The following is a 23,964-nucleotide window of genomic DNA, read 5'->3' on the forward strand; positions in this document are numbered from 1 at the left end:
GAGCCGTTTGATCAGAGCCGCACGAGTGCTGTTTCCTCCTCCAAACCCCGGCGGCCCTGCGCGCCGGACTTCCCTGCACCAACGGCCAAGCCGCGGCCCGACAGGCCGCCGACCGGCACCGCGTCGCCGGAAACCCTTTTGACGCGTGGCCTTTCCGCAGATGGCCGGGCGTGTCCCCTCTCGTTCTCCGGCTCCGGATCGCGGTACTGGCACGATAGTCCAGCCCAGTTAAACATCAGATTTGTTGTCGCGGTTCTTCGTTTCCGTCAAGTTGATTGTTACTGAATCTGTTGCCAACTGGTAGGAGACAAAAAAGAGCGAGGCAGCTCTGGTTCGATCGACGCGATCTGGCTCTCTCTGGGTGCCCAGGAGCTGCACCATGGAAAAGATTAAGGTATGTAGTATGACGCCTAGCTACCTCACTGACCACTTCACTGCAGAGCTTTGCAGGTTATATCGCCATTCAGGCATGCATATGAATGCACGAGCACAATGCTGCCAATTCCTAGCTCCTGAAACAATACATTAATTAGAAGAAAATTAAACCAACCTGGACACAGAGACAAACTGCTTTCTTCCCCAGAAAAAAGCATAAAGGCCCATTCATCGGGATTCAGGGACGAGCTGTGTGTGCGTGATACAATACAATGCATCTGGTCTGAAAAAACCTGTCTTCAGAAGTGAGCTCGTCAGCAATGAGCTGGATAGCTGAGAGCCTCACTGATCTCCAAAAATCTGCTGTTGCCCCAGGGAAAAAAGTATTAGCTCAAGTAGTGTACAGCACACTAGGTCGTCAGACAATATTTGCATCCACGCGCGCGCATGAATGAAGCCCTCCAGATCAGAGATCACAGCATTATATTTTCGGCAAATCACTTCTGGTAGGCCGTAGACCACCCAATCTGCTAGCTGTTTGCAGCGAAAAATGTTGTGAAAATAGCACCGAAACGTGGGACTGGCTCGGGATTGGTAGCCTCCACTGTCCTGATTAACAAAGCCGCCAGTATTGTAATCCCACTTGGCAATTCATCTAATCTCGGCTGTCACCCACTGTTCTTGCACTGTCCTTTCTGCAATTTGCTTATTATTATAGTTATTTTGTTTCAAAAGCAGCATTGAGTGTAAATAAACATGCACGCATCGATCACACACATACGTAGGAGGGACTCGTCCTCATGGCAAATCATAGTACTAGTAGAGAGAAATCCCTCGCAAAAACAAACAAGAGCAGCCAATCAAACGAAATTTGATCATATTATAGATCAAGTGCAATTAAACATCTGTATCCTTAGTCCCATATACTGTCCAAAATCCCCCCCAAAAAATGAGGATTCCCACCTCGACGCTCATATAATAGGCACATGATTATTGGGTGACAGATTCAACGGCTCGAATCTAATATCTGTAAATACTAAACTTATCTAAAGACCCCGCAACCTTCTTGACTTGGAACAAAATGGAACCATAAAGTATTGTCCGCGTTTGTACTGCGCCGAGTAGTCTAGCTCAAAATTTAAGCACCTCCGGTCGGTCTGGTAACCATGAAAGCGACATAGGTGCCTGCCAAGCTCCTCCGTTTCCCACACACCTGCCGCCCAAAGAGACATTACTGCAGTTGAGCACAGCAGAAGCTAAGGCAGCTAAGCTAAGAAGAAGAAGAATGGCATCTCCGCCCATGAAGACGGAGCAGTCGTTTGAGTTCGGGGAGCTCAGCCCTCAAGATGCCATGGGATCTGCCTCAGAGTCGTCTTACAGCCCTCCCGGAGCTGTGTTTGGGGTCTCCCCACCGGAGTCCTCGCCGCGCGGCCGGAATAATAGAAGGTATGTGCATAAACCAACGAACTGATTGGCACTCTATCTTCTCAGCTCTAAATTTGTTACATAAGCATCGTGCTTATATCTAGCTCTCTCTGTGTATTGTCATCGTTGTTGCCTCCTTGCTTGATTCCAATCGTTCTCCTTTGTTTCTCAACTTTTTTGAGTGCCTTTGTAGCTGTTGCTCAGATCTTGAACATGCCTGCTGGCTGGTCTTTGTTGTGTGTCTTGCAGTGTTCTATCTTCTTCTTCATGTTCGTGTCTGCGATTGAATCTGCCAGAATGCGTGTGTAAAGGGCTAGAGCTATTAATTATTTCTGCCTCCTCGTTTGTGCCTTAATTATTTATGGACAAGATTTCAGAAAGGAAACAGCAACATATTTGGCCAATAGTTGATGATAGTAGGTTAATTCTGGCTTGAGTACAGACGTTGGAGGCATCATAATACGTTTACAACTTGGACTAATAGTTTACTGCTAAAAACAGTACAACAAAGTGATGTCAATTAAATGAATAATGCATACGAAACCCCAACAGGTTTTCTTCTTCTTTCATTCATCCTTCTGCCTGCCAGAGACTACTGGCTCTAGCTAGCTAGTTATGTTCCATTATTCCTGAGTGGAGTTATATTTCATGGACTGGGAAAAGGAGCTGATATGCCAGAGACTACACTTAAAATACAACAGAATTTTCGTAGCCTAGAATCATCGTATAATCCTTTATTTTCTGGGAATTCTTCATATTTCCCTTAGAAGAAAGCATATTCTCCATTACTCAGCCAAGGCCATTTATAGTGAGACTTAGAACCCAAAGCAACTTTTTCTCGTAACTTTCCCATAGTGGAGGGCTCCTTTGCTCAAGAGCCCTAGATTATTACCACCAGTACTTAACTTTATATGCTAGCTTCTGCACATTTTCATCATGCTTATATTAAAAAGGACTGCGCACATAGTGACCCCTCTCTATGATATCTTTCATCACTATACTGGACCTTTTCTCTTTTTCCCCCCCTTTGAACAGAAGTCCAGAAACGATTAATATTTTATGACTCAAGCAAATTCTAGTTTCCCTACCAAATGTGAAATAAGATGAAACCTCAAACACATACATGCATGGTTTCGTGTTCATGCACCCCTAAAGGCTTTCAGACATGCAAAGTTTTCATTGGCATTGTACTACCTACTGTATACGTAGTAGTAGAGAACATATTGATGTAATGACAGGTGATAAAAAAGATTTAGGTAATAAATTGTATGATTTTATATATATATATATATATATATATATATATATATATATATATATATATATATATATATATATATATATATAGACACACACACACACACACACAGACTGCCGTGGAGAAAGATCATGAGAGTGGTTGCTTGAATCTGCATACTAATTAAGTTCCCTACATATCTTCATGCATGCCTCCATGGATCCAACTATATATATCCAAAGAGGAAGGATAATAGAACTAAAGAGACATTAACTTCTCTCTTAATTACAGTACTGAAAGGTATCAGATTAGATCACCATTAGTTATACCTTCGAAGGTAAAAAAAAAAGAGCCATACCATTAGTTTATACCATCCAACATGCTTAACCAATTCATTCCATTCATTAATTTGGAGCCAATATTGTAGTCATTGTTGATGTTAGATACAACTTGGGGTTTTAAAAAAAATGCTGATAAAGTGTCTAAATGTTGTCACGCTAATTTTTTCTATTGTAATTTTTTCACTGCTACACGTACGATGAATAAGATACTAATCCAAGCACTTGAATAAGATTGTTTCAACTAGTTTGGCCTTATGTGGCTCGAAAATGGTCAGAACTGGTTAAACATGTGCGTGTTGAGGTGGTTTAGGCGTGGGCCCTTGTAATAACACGGTTTATCGGGGATCCTCAAACTCCATATGACATATGTGATGTTTTCTTCAGCTTCTTTAGAAACGAACACAAGATATAACATTTTGTCAAGTCCTAAACATTGCAACTGTCCATAGGCACTACTGCTATGTTGTATATGTATGGCCACATCTAAACAGAACCTTTTTTTGGTCTTTTTAGTGTTGTATGCTTATATCTCCATTTTATATTATTATTCATGTTTTTTGGTGAGTGTTCCTGAAACTCATCTAAGAGACTAAGACTATGGAACCTATACATTTTTTTTTTGAACTTGTCCAACTTTACTATGTACTATTGGAATATTGTTGCAGGAGGGATAGACCTTCGTGGGTTAAAATTACGTATACACCTTATTTTGATGGTCACTTGTGGCGCAAATATGGCCAAAAGAAAATCAAGGACGCTGAGTACCCTAGGTATGTAAAAATTACTTGTCAAGTGTGTTGATATGCGCAATTTGAGGCCCAAGGTTTTGGGTTATTATACTTGTTCATAAAAAAGTTTACAAGCATTATTATATCCATAACTTGTATGTGAAAATGGCACGAGGGACTGATCCTTGTAACCCACAGGAAAAAAAACTAAACTCAGAGTTAAGAAGTTTAATGCCCAATTCGTATTTGATGATGAAATGGTCAAATTTCCATTTGTTATTGTTCTTACTAGTTGTAGGTATAGTTTTTTCCCACTATGTTTCATTTTTTATTTAATTTCATTTATAAGTATTAAAACATGTGGCTAAGCTAGTCAAGCCTATATAACTTCAAATGTGTCTAGTCTAGAATATTTAGATTAATGAAACAAATGACTATATAAGTATTAAAACATGTGGCTAAGCTAGTCAAGCCTATATAACTTCCAATGTGTCTAGTCTAGAATATTTAGATTAATGAAACAAATGACTATACAGGGATAGAGGCCAAACACTATATGGGCTTGACCTTGGAGGGAGTGTAAGATTTTTCTCTTAACTCATATTATATTTTTACCATAGTAGCAGTCCGCCCAAAATTGCCAGGATTGAGTAGACACCAATAATACTTAGCTTATGCCGATAGTTCATTTCAACAACCGAGCACTTCCCTTAGTTCTTAATAAGGCCGGTCTCGATGGGGATTTCATATAGAGTTTTATGGCATTAAATCTATGCCACATCATCAATTTTGCTGATATGGTGAGAAGAGAGAAGAAGGGAGTTTCATGAGATGCGACAAATTTGTCTTAGTAACTAACTGTACACTGAAACTAGTCTAATAATTATCCTATGCACGCTATCAAACTTAAATCATTATTTGAACAATATAAGGCCCTATTTGGTTCGAAATAAGCCACCTATTTATAAGTCAGGTGACTTCAAACTAGTGACTTATAAGTCAGGGGTGTTTGGTTGTTATGTGACTTAAAAGGTGTGGGCCCCACGCAGAAAAAGGGGACTTATAAGTTTTAAGTTGGGATGGAGCTGCTTAAAACTTATAAGTTGATGTGACTTATAAGTTTGGGTTGTTTGGCAAATTAAGTCATTTTTTTTACTTTTTAGTTTATAAGTAGGTGACTTATTTGGAACCAAACAGGGCCTAATATACATGAAAGTATTGAGATTTATTACATTTGTCATATAAAGTAATGAGTTAATGACTACTCTCTCAATTTTTTCCTTTTCAAGGCGTGTTTAGTTTCTATCAAAACTTTGACCAAGAGTTACTTTATCAACGTTTCATTTATGTGATACAAAAATCTATAAGGTGTGCTCCTGCAGGCTATACTTTCGTTTCTGCCAATATTTCAATAGTGAAATGTGTGCTCCTGCAGGCTATACTTCAGATGTTCCTACCGTGGAGACAGACAATGCATGGCGTCTAAGCTGCTGCAACAGAAGAACGGCGACGACCCACCACTGTACGAGGTGACCTACACGTACGAGCACACTTGCGGCGCACCACCCATCCCGTTCCCGGATATCGTGGCGGAGCCGCCGCCGGCGGCCTCCAGGGAAGGGTTGGTGCTCAGGTTCGATTCCCCGGCCGGCGGCCACGGCGGCGCCGCGCAGATGATGCAACAGCATCAGGGGCAGCACCAGTCTACTTGTCGGAGTCCGTTCATGATGCTGAGCTTTGGTTCGAGTTGCCAGACGCACAATCAGCAGCCTGCCTTCCATTCTGACCTGGCCGAGCCCGGAACGTCGTCGTCCATTCCGAACGAGGGGCTGCCGGCGCCGCCGCCGGCAAACGGCGACGGCGACATGTTCCCGACATGGGACTCCTTCACGTATGATTTCGACAGCCATGTGCACTTCGGCGACCACACGCGTTTACCTTATAACAGTAATTACGATTGTGATGATTTCTGATCAAAGGTAGTGTAAAGAAGCATTGCGAGAGCCACGACTCTTGTTCTAAGTGGCATCCTTTTGATTAATTAATCTTTATATCCGAAAGTATAATTGTGGGAGACTGATAATCTCGATGTCTACTTGCTTATACGTACGTACAGGAATTTAAACATTTTCTGTCCTAATTCAAGGGGTTTAATTATGCCTAATCCACCTTTATCCAAAAGGGTCATTTGAGCTGAAGGTGCAGTTCACCGAGCATCATCTGTCTGTATCATCTTGTCTTATTTCTGACGAAATTGGCAACAACTCTCCTTATACTTCTTACCTTTCTGTTTCACAGGGAGGCAGACTCACAGTTACAAAAATATCTATCTATTATATACATATTTGAGTGTTAGAAGAAGCCACCACGTTCGCCGAGAGGACCAAAAAATTCACACGTTAATCTAAAAAAGAGAAGAATTTAAACCGTTGGATTTTATAAAGATCTAACGGTCTAAACTATCTCATAGAGTCCATACCAAATATGATGGATCTAGACTTACTTAAAGAGTCCATATCAAATACGACTAGACAATTAGAAATTTTAAAAGAAGAAAATTTGTATCTCATATCATTTAGTATGAGAAGCTTATTATGGTATGAGATACTAAATTAGCAATTTAGAAATATGTGATGCTAAATTACTAATTTAGGAATTGCAAAGATCTATTATATACATATTTGAGTGTTAGAAGAAGCCATCACGTTCGCCGAGAGGACCAAAAAATTCCCACGTTAATCTAAAAAAGAGAAGAATTTAAACCGTTGGATTTTATAAATATCTAACGGTCTAAACTATCTCATAGAGTCCATACCAAATACGATGGATCTAGACTTACTTAAAGAGTCCATATCAAATACGACTAGACAATTAGAAATTTTAAAAGAAGAAAATTTGTATCTCATATCATTTAGTATGAGAAGCTTATTATGGTATGAGATACTAAATTAGCAATTTAGAAATATGTGATGCTAAATTACCAATTTAGAAATTGCAAAGATACGGACTTCAGGTGGGTTCTAATTTACATAACTTCATTCTTCTACTAGCAACGTGTAATCTACCTTTTTAGTGTAAACCTTATGTAATACACGTCAATAGCATTTATGTAAATAGATGGATATGGAATTCGGCTGCCTATGATTCTCTTTTACAAACTATTTTATTTGATTTTATCCTCCAGCTATAAAAAATAATTTTATAAAACAAAGTAAAAGCACAGATGCACACATATGCTCACGATTAATTAATTCTACGAATATACGCTTGACACTACTCTATGTGCACTCTCGGAAAGACTGAGCCGATTGACCTTGAGATTAAGAAAAGTTACTTTAGGAGACTTGTTGTGCACGCTTAAGATATCATTGCTAATGCCTAGCATAAATCTAAAGAAAATACAAGCATCCATGCCGAGTCAAATACTCGCACCGAGTGGACAACTTCACCCAACCAACCTAACAAACTGGCAAAGTTCATAAAAAAAAACTTAGCATCATGTATCTTCCTATTTATTATCCTTATATCACTTGCCACCTTCAACGCTTTCCGTTTGCAAGCACAAGGGGAATGACATGACATGACATTACTGGAAGTAGCTAGCAAATTTGTAGATTAAAGATGATGAAAATCCTAATGTAACTTCAAGACCAATAACAAGGCAAAAGGCGACAACGGATTCAGTGTTAGAAGTCACCATGTCTGCCGAGAGAGTCTAAAATTACTCAAAATTATCTAAAAAGGAGAAAAATATATGTTATTGGATTTTATGAAGATCTAACGATCTAAACTAACTTGTAGAGTCCATATCAAATCTGATTAATAATTAAGAGTCCTTGATAACTAGCTAAATTTGGTATTTAAAAAATAACAATTAGGACTTGATCAAAGAGTACATGATGAATATGATTGGAATACCTAAATTCATAATAAAAGAATAGAAAAATTAGCTCGTGGTAAAATAGTACATATTGAATATGATTAGTTAACAGTATAGAGTAACTTAAGAGTCCATATCAAATACAATTATTAAATAGCTCATTTTGGAATTAAATTAAGAAAAATTTGGATATGTGACCAAAGAGTCCATACTGAGTATGATTAATAAATAGATAAATTTGGAATTAGAAAAAGAAGAAAACTTAAGGGTGAATATCAAATACAACTAATAAATAGATAATTTCAGAACTAAAAGGATTAAGAAAATTAGGATATGACCAAGGAGTCTACGCCAAGTATGATTAGTAAATAGATAAATTTGCAATGAGCTATTGATCTACATTTAATAAAACTCCATAAAAAATTAAACATTAGACAACACTTCATTGTTGCAAAGTATAATTAGATGATAGGGGAAGCATAACCTGTAGACACCAGATGTGTTAAGTCGCAACCTCATCTGATAATGAAAAGAAATTGATGAAGATGAGGATTGACTGTATTATGCTACTTTTTTTAAGAAAATAAACCTATAACATATATTATAGAAGTTGTGGTCTTATATAAAGGCACCTCAAAGAGGAGCCAATTACAAACCCGGTCAAATGGCCAGACACACATGAACACCTCCACATATCACAGAAGCGCAATCCTAGATGAATCCATAAATAAGTTGCAAAACATTGTCATCACTACCATAAAGCTCGCCTTGAAGGCTACTAGAGGAACCGACATCCAAACTGGCCCATAATGATGCTTGGGCCAGTGTCGTTGAAGCTTGCCAGGAGGCTTGAAGAGGAAGAAGATCCCATTGACGAAGACCAACACCTCCGACCCAAGGATGCAGATGAAAACGGCGCCAGCGAGAAGAAAAGCAAAGTCCTTAAATCTATGGGAAGGCTTCCAACACAACAAATGGTTGAGATCCATGAGAACCTGGAGAGAAAAAGGCTCAAAGCTTCTTCAATAAAAAAAATTGCAAGGAAAGAGGTGAAGCAAACCGGAATCACAATAAAAATTAGTAAGCGAAGACTGCATAAATTCATTCATGTGAAGAACATAGGCAAATCCGCAACACGAGCAAGCAGATCTACGGTGACGACTAACTAAAATAAAAACTAAAACAAGCATATTCAGGTAGAAACCTGGAAGCAAGAGAAAGGAGAGAGAAGAGGAAGGAGGAGGAACTGGCGGAACAGAACCATGCGGGACCGAGAAAACAGAGAACGGTGAGGAGATGTGGCCGGGCGGAGCAAAAGAAACAAGAAGGAGAGAAGGAAATTTTATTTGGTTTCATCCTGCAGCCACCGCAATGGAGAAGACGATGATAACACCATTCGCATCGGAAATGGACACAGATGTAGGGGAGCGGTGGCACACGGCCAAAGAAAACCTGTTCGAATACAACAGACCATAGATAATATACCAACATATACACTAGGAGAAAGGAACCAGCCCACCTCCTTCTTCTCCACCGCCGAGACGTCGGAAGAGAAGAGGAAGGGGCCTGAAGCGATGGGACCTGGATGAGCTATAGTAGAAAGGGTAGGAAGAGAATATGGATGGGAAAAGATTTGAGCATAAGGGTTGCGAGTCTGTATTATGCTATTTGGATTGGCATTGCAAAAAGCATTACATTAAATGAATGGTGGTTTAGTAATGATAAAAAATTGGAATCCTAATATATTTTTTTGAAATGCTTATAAATACTTCGATCTATGTGAACTAATCAATTGATCTATGGAAAAATATTTAGGTTGATTAGATCTTGAAATTAGAAAGACTTTAAATAGTTCATAAAAATAGACGTGCCGACGAGACCTTCATTGAGTACAACAAATAAATACAAATAAGTTTTAAATAATAAGATAATTTAGAGAAATTATCACATTAGTTGAAAAAACAAAAGAATAAATATCACTGAATTTTATGATGATTTAATGACATTAATTATTCTATGAGGTTACCCTAGCCTTGATTTACCTTGATATAACTTCAATTGTCTAAGAATTTACTTGGTCTCGAAACAACAAAACAAAAATTATTTTTTCAATTTTAAAAAGATACCAAAGGTTAGTAGAAAATCTAGATACCCGCGTGTAAGGATCACCGGGGTGTCCGACCCTAGAGGGGGAGGGGTGAATAGAGTCGCTAATCGTTTTTTATCCTAGGGCTCAATCTATTTGCATGAGATAAACTTAACACATCCTACACATGCTAGTTTCTAATAAGCAACATCATGCGTATCCAGCTTTCGAGACCGAGTTATACAAAAAACAAATCTAGAAAACTTGTATATTACTTATTTAGTCTGGTTTTAAGATCCAACTGCTGGTGCTTGGTTGCTGTATAAGAGAATGCTCAGCTCAATAATGTTGTGCTAGCTGTAGAAGGTGAAGGTGCTCCTGAGATCCCAACTGGCACTAGCTTGCTGCAATCCTGAATAGATCGCCTCAAATCAATCTAAGACGGGGTTGGGCTTCGGTTGGTAGAGCGTCAGCATAATGTTAGGTCGTTTTGGTCGCCGGCCTTTCTTATTGACCATCCGACAGAACTCCCCTTCCCTAACCAGTGTAACCCTGATTGGTGAATCCTGAGAGCCATAGATTCACGCTGTTTCTCCCATGACCTCGCCGCTTCAAGGTCAGAAGAGAAAATTCAATTCAAGCGCTGAGATCACTTTCCTAGACTGTCAGGATCGGCAAAGTTGGTAACTAGCAGAAACATTCAGCTGAGCATATGGATTTGACCGGCATCACTCACAGTGTTACAGCGTGGGATAAAAAGCTACTAGCTCATACGCGGTGCGCGGTCGCCTTGACCCTGCGCCATGTGTTGCATGACATGCCGCGGCCGGGTTCTTGATTGCTACAGATCGAGGGCGTTACGGTTATCCATAGGGCCGGTGTCCCTGTCCGACGTCTCTTGCGGGACTGAACTTGGAAATTCGTTGCGCAGGACGGCAGGAGTTTGAAATGGAAGCTCTGGCCCTCGTACTATATTGTCAGTTTGCAGCAACCTAAAGTGTGGTCACGGTAGCTGCTTCAATTATTATAGTACTACCAGCTCTCAGGTCAGACTCAGGGTTGACCACCGGAAGCAGAGCCTGAAATTTCTGCTGCATGTACCATGATACAACACAGAGCAGTCAACCCATCTATATAATCTGGCGATGGATCCGTCGGTCAGAAGACCGGGATCGAATGAAAAGCTCCCCGCTGACATTAGTGATCAACTTAGATTAATGAAAAAGAGTTTGAGCTAGTCAATCAACGTGAGCAATCTCTGAACAAACGTTGGCAAGCTAAGTTGATTGGAGTCAGCGGTCTAGTCTGCATAAATACTCGCTTCACCAAGAGTCCAAGACCCAAATAAAGCTAGCTAGCGGCCACAGAAAAGCCCTCGACCGTCGCCGACCATCCCCGGCTGCTCCAGCCATCACCTGAGAGTCGAAGATGGCATTTGATCCAGACGCTAAGCTGTCCGACGTGCTCGCCAGCGGCTACGATCTCAACAACCAGCTCCAAGCATTGCTCAGCCGTCCCTTGGATAGCCGCGGCCAGGAGCTGGCCATGGCTTTCAGCCAAGAGCTGTCGCGGGTGTTCTTGGTATCCCTGTCCATGCTGAACAGTAACTCATCAGTGGCGCCGGAGGTAAGGACGGGCAATAGCTCCGGCGTCAGCACTCCGGCGAAGGAAAAGCGTGCCAGGTACATACTGATTACTGAAGGCGCGCGTTCCATCTTGATATATACCCTGCTCAACTCTGACTCCGTGCTTCCAACTTTGTTCAGCTTTTAGTTTTTTTTTCTTCCTTTCAGTGAGAACTTTGTTTACTTGGTTATTGTTTCAAAAACATAATTAATCACCATGTTGTTTTCTAGGAGTGATAATGGAGGGGTGGTTACTCCCACCAAGAAGAGCAGGGAAGAGGGGATTATTAGGAAGGAGTTTACACCCTCGCCACATAAGGATGGTTACCAGTGGCGAAAATATGGCCAAAAGAAAATTCAGAACTGCAATTTCTCGCGGTGAAGTCCTATACTCTATCCAATTCAAAACATCTGTCGTTCAATAATTCTCACATATCAAAAGTATTAGCTTTTGATCACCAAAGTATAACAATCACATAGATTGACAACATAAGATAGGTTTGTTAGATTCATAAAAAAGGTACGGTACTTCAACAGCACTAATCATATTTGCTTGAAATATCATGCTTTTATACACAGCGATATTCAAAGTTTCACCTTCAAACCATGCTGATATCCTAAATTTCAAACATATATTTTAAATCGGAGAGAGTACGTACATGTTGTGCCATTTATGTTGGAATGGGCAAGGCTTTTAAAAAAAATGAAAGAGGGAAGAATTTCATAAGTAATTCTGTTAGAATTATAATGCAAATCCTGTGCTGCGAAGTCTGCTGGAAGTCCTAGGTATTCACGCGTGATCAACAGATACTACGCTTGATCCTCCACTATTTCATAGTAATTACCCACTTAACCACGCGACTAAGTCAGTTCAGTGCCGTCACACGCTCCTCTAGAGCACATGAGAGGCACGCTTGCATCCGACGACTTGACCTGCCTCGTCAACATGGTCAAGGCAAACCCCCACCCTCCGATCCGCGACCCATGCACAGAAAAGAATAAGCACATGGTCCCCTTGTCCTTATTCGGAAACAATTAATATGGCGTGGGGCCCGTGCCCCCACAAACCGCTAGCCAACATTCCTAACCCTGGGGCCCACCCACCACCTGTGCAGGTACTACTTCAAGTGCAACCGCCACCGGCGCTGCGAAGCCAAGAAGAAGGTGCAGCAGCAGGACGCCGGCCCTCCCATGTTCGAGGTCACCTACGTGAACGAGCACACCTGCCACGAGCTACGTGCCAGCGACGACGACGCTGCTGCTGCTGCTGCTAGGATGGCGTCGCCCTGGACCACGAGCCGTCGCCACGCCCTCGCCGGAGCCGTGGACACCGCGAGAGGCCATGGCCATGGCGCCGGCAGCGCGGAAGAGAACGAGGCCATGGTCTCGTGCCTCGCGGCCGTCGTTAGCGGATCCGTGCCGCCGCCGCCGTCCTCGGGGTGGCCGCCAGCACCCGAAGCGAGCGCGAGCGATCCTGACGCGGCCGGACGCTCGGCGACCGTGGCGGACGACGAGGCGATGATGACGATGACGATGATGGTCGACGACACGGGCTTTTCGTGGGATCCCTGGTGGTCGTTGTGCCCCGTCGAGGAAGCCGCCTCCGGGCCTCAGCTGGTGGTGATGAACCCGGCGAACCACCACCGGGACGACATGCACATGGACAAGGACGATGCCGGCGGGTTCGCGGACACAGTGTGGCCAGAGCACACGTGCGGTGCGTGGCGTCGAGCTTGACGCCGCGCGCCCACACTAATCCGGGCCTCCGGGGACAAGGGACTATAGCATGTTCCGCGAAGCAGGTCGTCCTCGCACGGAATCGGGCAGTGCAGGGCCATATGGATCAATGGTAGTGACAGTGATCTCTCCGACCAACCGGCCGCCATTTTGCGAGCTGCTGAAAGTTCAAAGTTGCTTGGCCAGAAAGAACGAGCCGGTCCGCCTTGCAGACAAACAATCAGTGTCCGTCTGTCAGTGCAGCTAGCGCGCGAGTGTTCGTGTAGGCGGTTGGTATTGCAGAGAGTAGTGTACTGTTTTGTGTTGGCTAGTGTCGGTGTTGGGTCACTTGTGGAGTACTAGTAGTTATGAAGTCGTGAGTCGTGACCACCATGTGTGGCGGATCCTATATAACTAGAAGTAGCCATGACAACAGTGAGCGAAGCAGAAACAGCGCTACAGTAGTAGCCTCGCAAGGGGGGATGTTAGAAACAGTAGTAGTTTTTTTAGAATAAAAATAGCAGTAGTACTGCATTATTTTTGGCGTCAGTATCAATCACTAATGATGGGCTGGGCTCGAACAGAATTACTATGGGCTTCCCCGAGTAATTGTTGGTGTACAGTACTACCATAGTAGTAGCCTCAGGCTAGTTATCTCGGCCCGGGCGTGCTACCCCGATCGATGTTAACCAGCTAACCGACTTTTGTTCTCTTTAAGGCCAATCTCAATGGGGGCTTTTATGAAGGGTTTCATGACATTAAATGTCATCAATTTTGCTGATGTGGCAAGGAGAAAGAAGTATGAAGTTTCATGGGATGTGATGAGAGTTTCATCACCTGATTTTCAGTCTACATATCTGTGCTCATAAAACTCCCACTAAAACTGGCAAAAAAAAAAACACCACAGCAAAAACAGACCGACTGGCCAAGACGGGCCGTGTGGTGCCGCGTCCCCTTCCGGCCTCACGTGTGCCCGCCGAGGTGGGCAGGTAGCAGCCAAGCAAACCAAAAGGAAGCGAGAGCCAGAGCCGAGTTGCCGAGGGAGGGGACCGACCGACCGGCACTGTGATATGCAAGCACTACTCATGCTCTGCCGTAGCGCCCGGTGCCGGATCGGAGTGCGAGTGGCACACGCGCGGCACGAGCAGCCGTTGACTCCCGGAGGTATCTAGCCATCCATCCAGCTCGCAAATGAATGCTGAAAATGGGACGTGATGATGGTAGGTTAGTTTGCTGGATGCATGCACCTAGCTGGTACCCCGTCAGAACCGACCGGTAGAATAATCGGTGTGTTCTGTCTTTTCTCCCACGGTGTGACAAAAACAAGCAGCTGTGTACTCATGCTGCTGCTGCACGTTTGTAGTCGTAGGTTCCAAAATTAGGCCGCAGCCAGTTCGGGACAGACCGAAGCTTCTGATTCTGACAAGACGAGATAGATGACTGGTCAATGATGGTCTCACTTGTGAAATCTTTGGCTCTGCTTTGGCTAGTGGTAGACCGGTAGTACTCCATGCGTTACAAACCATAGCCCCTTTGATTCTTTTTGCTATTCAAGTTTGACCACTCGTCTTAATTAAAAATTTTATAAAATATTATTTACTTTTGTTCTGGTTTGCTTTATCAATACAAACTTTTCAAGAATAATTTAAATTTGACTATGTTTGCACAAATTTTTTAAATGAGACGTGTGGTCAAATTTGGTGTAAAAAAATATCAAATGACCTATAATTGGAAACAGAGGGAGTAGTCTCTTAAAAGCAAATACTACTGTACAGGAGTACTCCCTCCGTCCTCAAATATAAGTCATTCTAGAGTTTTTAGAACAGATTATGGTTGTGTAGAAAAAACTCTCCTACCCCTAATTATTAAGCATTGGGAATGTGATAATTAAACTAGTATGTTTTTTTCATGCACCTCCCCCACATGTACCTCTTCCTATATGGTTGCATGCACATCTTTCTATTAGAAAAGACAAAAGACCAAAAAATAATGCACAATTAAGATGGTTGGATTCACTCTCAACCTAGGACTTATATTTGAGGACAAATTTTGAATCTCAAAATGACTTACATTTGAGGATGGAGGGAGTATGTACCTAGCACTTGTCGAACAGAACGTCGATCCCCAGGACGGTACCCGTACGTGTCCTGCTGTCGTCACGTACGTATGTGCGCACGGAAAGGAATCTCGTGTAGGTACGTCGTCGGAACGTACCCAGCGTATGTAGTGCCAGCCAGCCAGCAGCTACGACGACGGATCGCGAAATAAAGGCAGCGCGGGGCCGGGGAACGTGAGTGACAGCGAGTGGGCACACGAGGTTACGGCTTGGGCTGTAGCGCGGCACAATGTTTTGCACGCGAGCAAAACCCGAAAACACCCCGTCCGGGCGACGCCATCCTCAGACCACACACTTGGCCATCCGGCGGCGGCGATCCACAGAATCAACCAACGCGAACGCGCGTGACGTCGACGCAGCGGCGCAGCGTGACGCCCGCGTCCGTGATGTCACCGTCAGGCCGCCACCGTACCACCCGCTGCCCGGCCGCGCGCGTCATCGATCAGCCAGCCCTGCAGCTCGCCCCCGGCCGGCCGGCTGCACGCGGATCAGATATTCGGATCGGTGTCAGCCGAAAGCAATGCAAAGTGATCTCGAGTCACGAGTCAGTGCGTGCACGCATGATGTGCGTGTGGTCGAGGGCGCTGTACCGCACGGGCTACAGTAGCGCTGCCCGCCACCGCGTGCGTTCACACCAGCCCTGCAGCTCCAGATGGTCCATGTTGCTGCTCCGATCCCCCGCCCCCTTTGTTTACCCCTGTTTTGGCCGGTTCAGACCGCGACGCGCTGCCACACGCCCAGTACTACTACCAGGCAGTGGCAAACTGGGAAAGCCAATTCCTTTCCAACCTGCTCGGTCGTCAGACCGGAAAGCTGGCTGTAGTAACGGTCGCAGTCATTGGGGAATGCTAGTCTTGTCTTCAAGTTGCGCTAGCTTTTGTAATATCGTGACTCTTGAATTCCAACACCTCTCGGCTTCTATTTTGGCCTTCCGTGCCTTTGATTTCGTGGCCTACTATGATACTAGCATATGAAACCAAAAGGGCAAAGGGCCGTGACCTTTCCTTTCTCCACCTGTTATTCGTAATCCTTATGCTACCACTTACTAATAGTATATGCGGCCACTTGCATAGAAAGGGTGGCGATTTAATTAAGCATGTTTTCCCAACCTAATAGTGTGTTTAAGTATTGTGACTATCGATACGTGACGCATAAAGTGCCTGGCAGAATCTCTTTTGTTCCACAACTTAAAGATGTTCTCCAAAGGGGAAGTGGACGAACTTTACACTTTTGGAGATTTGCTTCGTGATTCCTGCTATAGGGTGCCATTCACATCTTTAATGGTAGAATCACAACGTTATGGCTAGGGCTGCCATTTATGCTTAGGGATAAAACGGGGTCGGGTTATGTTGCTCTTGGGAAAGGCCAATTTAGTTCTCTGAGGCACGGGTGCTACTGGGATGAAAGTGGGACGGGAAATTCCCGTACCGACCGACACTGTATTCCATATTATGATACCATTTCCGACCATTCCTATTTTTTGAAAACATAAAAATTATCATTTACAATTAATTTTATAGTCGTTTTTTACCATATTTGATGTTATTAGTTTTATAAATACGGGAAAATATCAACCCGACCGCTTTCATTTTTTGTATTGTGATACCGCTACCGACCGTTTCCGATCATTTTCATCCCGTGTTAGCACATAGTAATCTTGCATGTTCCATTGTTCATCTTCTTATGACACAATAAATAGTATCTTGAAATATTAATACAAGGTTGTTGGGTCATATGAAGAGAACATGATGAATAACGATCGTAGTTCCTACCCATACTTTGAGCACAAGGAAGAAGGGCGATGCCGCCAATATGGCAAGAGTTACACATGGGCAGCATGCTGATAGTGTGGTAATTGGGGTTGGCAAGAGGCAGCAATTTGAGTGATGGTGTGGAGGTAAAAGTCGAGCAAGCTAGGGGGCTGAACCTCAAGGTCAAGGTGTGAGAGTGGTGGCTTGTGTGAGGTAAGAGAGACATGTGGGTGTGCATTGGTTGTTCACTTGATTGGTTGCTCCCTCCGTTTCAAATTATAATTCTTTTGACTTTTTTAATTATAAATTTGATCACTCATCTTATTCAAAAACTTGTGCAAAAATATCACTTTTTGTTGTGGATTAGTTTATTAATAAAAGTTCTTCAAAAATATCTTAAATTTGACTATTTTTGCACAATCTTTTTGAATAAAACGAGTGGTCAAACTTAGAGTTAAAAAATTCAAATAAATTATAATTTAAAATGGAGTATTATATCAGGTGCATGAATAATCAAAGGTATTCCATTTTCATCAGACAAATGGTCGAGAATCCAAAGTAGAATGGCAACAAAATTGACAAGGTTTAAGATTATGCATATATATGCTGGTATACCTTTTCTTTTGCCCGTAGCGGTGCATGTAAAACATTGCAAAAAAAAAATTATAGCCAAACGATAAAGAACTACTACTTGACATGAAACGGGTATACTACTACGTGCTGGTTGATGAGACACAAAAGCACGTGCGAAATTAATCACGCCAGCCTGACCAAAACTTAAACTGGAGAGACGCAACCCCCGGTCGTACTCTAGTGCAAGTACTATAACTTAACTCTTGCACTAATTACAGTACTTTTCTACGACACGGTATGCCCAAACGTGTATCTGTAGCAGCAGTAGTCATTGCAGATCACTGTACACCGAAGATTCAGTGATCCGTCGTCGGGCCTGGTCTGAAGTCTCTGAACCCTCCCGAGTCTGACACTCTGACCAACCCGCGTTGCGCGAGAATAGTTGGCGCCGCCGCCTGCGCCCTCAAAACGGCAACAAGCCGCCGCCGCCAGGTAGGCCGTAGGAATAGCCGAAGCACAGCTCGCCCGCCACGTCGTCGTAGTCCATGACATCCAGCCCCACCACGTCCACGTCAATCCGCGGCATCCCCGAAGCCGCGTCAACGACCGGCGCCGGCTCCACGCTGACGGCGACGGCGGCGCTGGTGGCCGCCGCCGCAGCATCAGGTGCGGGAGGAGCCTGCTGGTGGAACTGGTGCTGGCCCCCCAGCACGCGCGCGAGCGACGAGACGAGCACCTGGCGCTCGTGCTCCTCCTGGACGCCGCGTTCGTCCAGCAGGCCGCCGCGGCGCGGCGCCAGCAGGGCGGCCCCGGGCAGCAGGTCGAGCCGCGTCGTCGCCGCCGCCTCGGGCTCCCGGGCCGCCGCCGTGTCGCACGTGTGGTCGTTGAAGTACAGGACGAGGTACTGGGGCTGGTCGCCGCCGCTGCACTGCTGCACCTGCTTGGTGGCGCGGCAGCCGCGCTCGCGGTGGAAGCTGCACCTGTAGTAGCACCTGCGCCACGCACGTACAAACAAATTGAGAGCAGGTAAAAGACAGCGCACGCTTGCTTGTTGGAATCAGAGCCTATCCATCTCACTATCTCAGCACATCACCGCATGGCGGCTAGCCACGCCCGACGTCACTCGAGGTAGCCAGTCGTGACGCCAGCAAGATGTCCTGAGTAAAATACTGGTACACGTCACTGACCCCCAAGCTCTACTAGACTATCGTTCGGTCGCACGAGAATTACGCCGCAAGAGGGCCGGTAACTTTCAGGGGACAAAAAGCCGGGTCAAGAAAACAAGCGTAGAGGAGCATTTTTTACCGGGAGGATAATAAACATGCGTCGACATCAGAATGATCTCTGATGAGCTGCTTTTTCTGCTAGAGGCTAGAGGCCTAATCAAGCTTTAGATGGCTTTCATTTCAAACGTGTGGGTGATCATCCGCCCGGGCGGCGTGGTGCTTGCGCGATGCCTCCAGACGAGTGCCCCGGCCCCACGCGTCGCTATCCGCAACCGCGCACACCCGATCCCCGTCCACCCAGCCGGATCGGCGGATCGGAACGGAGCACCGTTGCTAGCACGGCGCCTGACCAGACGCGTCGCGCTCACAACGTACGCTTGCCCTTGCGGCAACATGGCAGGATACTCCTTTTCTGTTACAGCGGCCGTGCCGGAATTATTCGGGGAGCAGGGGGTTGTTTAAGGCCAGTTGCAGGTTACCACTAGTACTACTACTACACGTACTGCTAGCTGGTTTGATTTGGTAGGCACTCCATGAGTAGAGATGGAACGGTCAATATATATAGTTAAAGTTAATTTCCGTGCTGAGCTAGTAGTACTGCTAATCTACTACAAGTAAATACTGGTGGTAATAATGGGGAGATTATTGACCTTGGGTAGCGCGTGTTGGTGATCCTCTTCTGGCCGTACTTCCTCCACTGGTACCCGTCGTAGTGCGGCGAGGGTGTCACCGTCTGCCTGTTTTGGATTAGCAATGCGCCGCCGGCAGATTAATTAGATCGTCGGCGTGCAATAATTCGTTAGCGAGAAGAAAGCAAGCTAGCTTGCAGCCCGATGCGATCCTTTGCCAGATGCACAGGGAGGGAGGGAGGGAGGGAGGCAACTCACTGTCTGGGGATGCTGTCCTCCCGGCTCCGGCGCGGCGGGCCGAGCAGGGAAGGCGCGGCCGCGGCGGCGTCCACGACGGCGCCCAGCCCAGTGGGCATTTCAGGCGGGGGCGGCGGGGCGCCGGCGGGCGAGCCCATGATGTTGAGGCAGACAGTGAAGGCGCGGGACACCTCCTGCAGGATTAATGCGGCGGTGGCCTCGGCCTGGCCCTGCCCGCGCAGCGCGCGCAGGGCCTCCGCCCGCAGCCGCGCCGTCAGCTGCCGCCCGCGCGTCAGCTCGCGGATCACCGCCTCGTGCTCGCCCTCCGACGCCGACATGCTGCCGCCGCCGCCGCTCATCACGCCGAGGCGGGACTGCGCCTGCATGGTGAGGTGAGCTATAGCTAGCGAGCAGGCGATTAGTAACGTGTGAGAGATCGAGTCTGAGTTCGTTTTGTTTGTTGGTACGGATCGAGCGGATGAGTGCTGGAAGCAAAGCTCGGCAGCTTCGGTGGTGGGCTTGGGCGGGCGGAACTAGAGGAAGAGGCCAGCGTCCTCGCCGCTTTTATATAGCCGGGCAGGGCAGCCGGCCGGCGAGGGCGGAAGAAGTCTCGTGGCAGCTGCACAGCTCAGGGCGAGCTGGCTGGATATGATGGCGGGGCCGGGGGGTGGTTTGGTGACGGTAACAGGGAGCGTTACGCGGAGTTGTGGACTCGGCAGGACCGTACTACAGCAAGTCGTTTCTTTTAGCACAAATGGGGTGCCCGGCCTATGGGGTACACTATGGCTTGTTTAGTTCTTGAAAATTTTTGAGTATCAAAGTTTTGATACTGTAGCACTTTAATTATTATTTGACAATTAATATTTAATTATGGACTAATTATGCTTAAAAAAATTGTCTCGTGCTAATCAGTTAGACAATACAATTAGTTATTTTTTCAACTACATTTAATGCTCCATGCATGTGTCCAAAGATTCGATGTGACGAATACTGTAGATTTTTTTTTGGAAACTAAACAGAGCCTATATCTTTCGAAATTGACAAACTTCTAGAGCATGAAAATTTTGAATTTGAAAACATCAGTTTTGATTCAACGGAAATTATTTGATTCACTGCAGGAAAAAAGGCCATTAGTATCGGGCGCATGCTCCATTCAGTACCGGTTGCAGCGCCCGGTACTAAATGTCACAAGTTCGAACCCCGACGCACGCGTATTTATCCGGATGTATTTTTTCTAAAGGATGGTACATTTAGTAGCGTCCGGTACTAAATGTACCATCCTTTAAAAAACATTCGGATAAATACGCGTGCGTCGGGATTCGAACTTGTGACCTGTGGCTTCATGCGTAGTCTCCTTTACCATTCTATCCACACAATTCATATGAGTGGATGGAAGATGTTATCCTTTTGAAGTAACCCAGGTGGACCATTTAGTACCGGGTGGTGTTAAAAACCGGTACTAAATAGTTGGGCCCCCGGGAGACATTTAGTACTGTGCTATAACACCAACCGGTACTAAATGGTGACATTTAGTACCGGGTGGAGATATGACCCGGTACTAAATGGCTCCGGAGAGCACTGTGTTGTAGAACCGATACTAAATTGGCATTAGTACCGGCTTTAAAGCAACCGGTACTAATTGGAGGTGGACGAATGCCACTTTTTCTAGTAGTGATTTGCTTGAACATAGTGGCGGAGCCTGACCAAAGAGTCAGGGGGCCAGCCTTTGTTTATTGAGTCGCTAAATCAATGATCAGTGTTAAAATTACTGTTTAACTAATGGAATTTTCGCATGGTAGGGGACCAATGCCTGAGCATGGATCAAATCCGCTACAGGCTGCAGAATGGACGCGTGGTAAAACAATTATTGAATCAGATTGCTCGACGGTTATTGCTACAGCTTCTAAACCAGGTTTGGCAAATCACATATGGCGTTTATTATAAACAATCTGAAATTTATAGAAAAATCTCTACCGAAGGTGAGATTCCAAACTGTGAGGAGAGAGCATAATCTGATCGCCCATGAACTCGCACAATTGGCTTCTAACTCACGCAGTTGGTGAAATGTACAACACATTCAGCAGTGTGGTGTAGAGTCATTTATTGTGAAAGAATGTAATCAGGTTTCTGAGTAATCAAGATATATCTCTCTCCTTTATCGCGGAAAAAAATCCACTACAAGCTGATGTTTACAGGGTGATCGAACTTGAGTAACTATATATATCCACATCTCGAAGTATAGTATATCAGACCTAGCCTGAGCCCAACCCAAAATGTTTATTTATTTTGTTGTCTAGAAATGTTCATATCCTCCGACTCGATTAGGTATTTATTAGGTTTTCCCATATAGTTTGGGGCTTGGCAACCTCCTATGGTCAATCATCCTTGATAGATAGCGAGCTTGACGCTGGGCACCGCAACCCTCCAATAAACAAATCTAAACAGTTTCAGATTTGTCCAAAGCCAAGTTTTTTTGACTCATCATAAAAATTAATTTTGTAATACACATTTTTTTCTATTTTCAGTAGTACAATTTTATAGATGTTGGTCGTTAAAACTTCACCTTGTAGACTATGCCAATATCCTAAACTGCAAAGCCCTTAAAACAACTAACAGAATTAAGGGCACATCGCCTGGTATACTCTAAAGCACGATAAGTAAAAAGCTCCCATAAGACATCCTTCCGTGATTAACCAAAAGATCCGTGTTTTTACGTCGGTGGATCGGAGACAAATTAAGATGATGTAGATATATCAGGTAAATTTCATTGTTTGCCCACTTTTTGTTGACAAATGCATGAACTATATTTTTCAACCTGGAGCATATACTCTATTAGTGTGCGTACTTATTTTAAAGTAAATCTAGCCATAGAACTTTTCTTGTTTGACTAGATTTGTTATTCCTCCACCAGTTGCTAGACCGCATGCAGTATATACTCATGCAAAATAGAAGTTTGCTGTCTATCTATATTAGTCTCTGATCTAAAAACAAACAAGGTTTCTTAGCACTCAATCTAGCACTGTACCTAATAAGTTGTCTCTATTTGCCCTTTTTAGAAGACGGTCGAACTTGGGGTCAATGTACCAGCACGCACACACGACGTACAGCGCGCGCGCGCGGTTTCTTAGCACTCAAGCCAGCACTGTACCTAATAAGTTGTCTCTATTTGCCCTTTTTAGAAGACGGTCGAACTTGGGGTCAATGTACCAGCACGCACACACGACGTACAGCTCGCGCGCATTGACATTTGACGACGACTCCGTTTTCCACCGAGGAGAATAAATGTTGACAACTTTGCAAGTACTGTTGCTTAATGATGTGGGATCCGTATCCCCACAACGCAGATACTGCCAGTCGTCACTGTGACGGAATCGCCAAATTAAAACTCTAATTAAGTGTAATGCCCGTCATTTGAACAAATCGGGCGCATTAACTTAACGACTTAATTTGGCGATTCTTTCCCAACCCACAGCTCAATCGAAACAACACCGGTAGTCCCACGCGATGGTGGGCGCAGATGGTACAAGCACGACAATATACTTAAAAATAGAACAACACGACATAAATAATACACAACTTCTTACAAACCCAGTTCAAATACAGTAGTTTTACAAAGTTTATATAAATAAAATAATTTACAACTTTACACTGGGCAAGCCAGGTTCAAACGGAAAGCAACCTACAACTAATTTAGTGTTCAGCCACTGCACTACCGGTCAGACCGGTTCGACTGACCGGTCAGACCGGTCTGCATGGATTCCTCACATGAACTATCGGTCAGACCGGTCTAAGCAAAACAGAGGGGTTGCACCCTCAGCCCTCAAGCGTGCAACCCGCCAATTCCCTAATCTAAGGGTCTCGCTCCAAGACCTGCCACCCCTCTGCATCCCGGCGGATGAACTTGACACAACAGGGGCAGAAGTCGACGTCCTGGGGTCCTGAAATAATTTGGGTAGCGACAAACCATGAGCAACTAATACTCAGCAAAACTTATCCGACCAGTGGGTATAACTTAGCCC

General features: G+C 44.7%; 3 protein-coding genes across 3 annotated transcripts; 2 read left to right on the forward strand and 1 right to left on the reverse strand.

Moving 5' to 3' along the window:
- Positions 1-1,605: 1,605 nt before the first annotated feature.
- Positions 1,606-6,111, forward strand: LOC120710781 (probable WRKY transcription factor 62). Its single transcript, XM_039996362.1, has 3 exons — positions 1,606-1,821; positions 4,044-4,148; positions 5,542-6,111. The coding sequence occupies exons 1-3, from the start codon at positions 1,661-1,663 to the stop codon at positions 6,077-6,079; spliced, it is 804 nt and encodes a 267-aa protein (XP_039852296.1). The 5' UTR covers positions 1,606-1,660; the 3' UTR covers positions 6,080-6,111.
- Positions 6,112-11,500: 5,389 nt separating this feature from the next.
- Positions 11,501-13,434, forward strand: LOC120710236 (probable WRKY transcription factor 14). Its single transcript, XM_039995885.1, has 2 exons — positions 11,501-11,754; positions 12,813-13,434. Exons 1-2 carry the CDS (start codon positions 11,501-11,503, stop codon positions 13,432-13,434), a joined length of 876 nt encoding a protein of 291 aa, XP_039851819.1.
- A 4,405-nt stretch (positions 13,435-17,839) lies between these two features.
- LOC120708488 (transcription factor WRKY19-like) lies at positions 17,840-20,539 on the reverse strand. Its single transcript, XM_039993773.1, has 3 exons — positions 19,967-20,539; positions 19,730-19,816; positions 17,840-18,845 (listed from the first exon to the last, which is right to left on the reverse strand). The coding sequence occupies exons 1-3, from the start codon at positions 20,329-20,331 to the stop codon at positions 18,317-18,319; spliced, it is 981 nt and encodes a 326-aa protein (XP_039849707.1). The 5' UTR covers positions 20,332-20,539; the 3' UTR covers positions 17,840-18,316.
- Between the last annotated feature and the right edge of the window lie 3,425 nt (positions 20,540-23,964).

This window comes from Panicum virgatum, chromosome 5K, assembly GCF_016808335.1.
Source record: "Panicum virgatum strain AP13 chromosome 5K, P.virgatum_v5, whole genome shotgun sequence".
Classification (NCBI taxonomy): Eukaryota; Viridiplantae; Streptophyta; class Magnoliopsida; order Poales; family Poaceae; genus Panicum; species Panicum virgatum.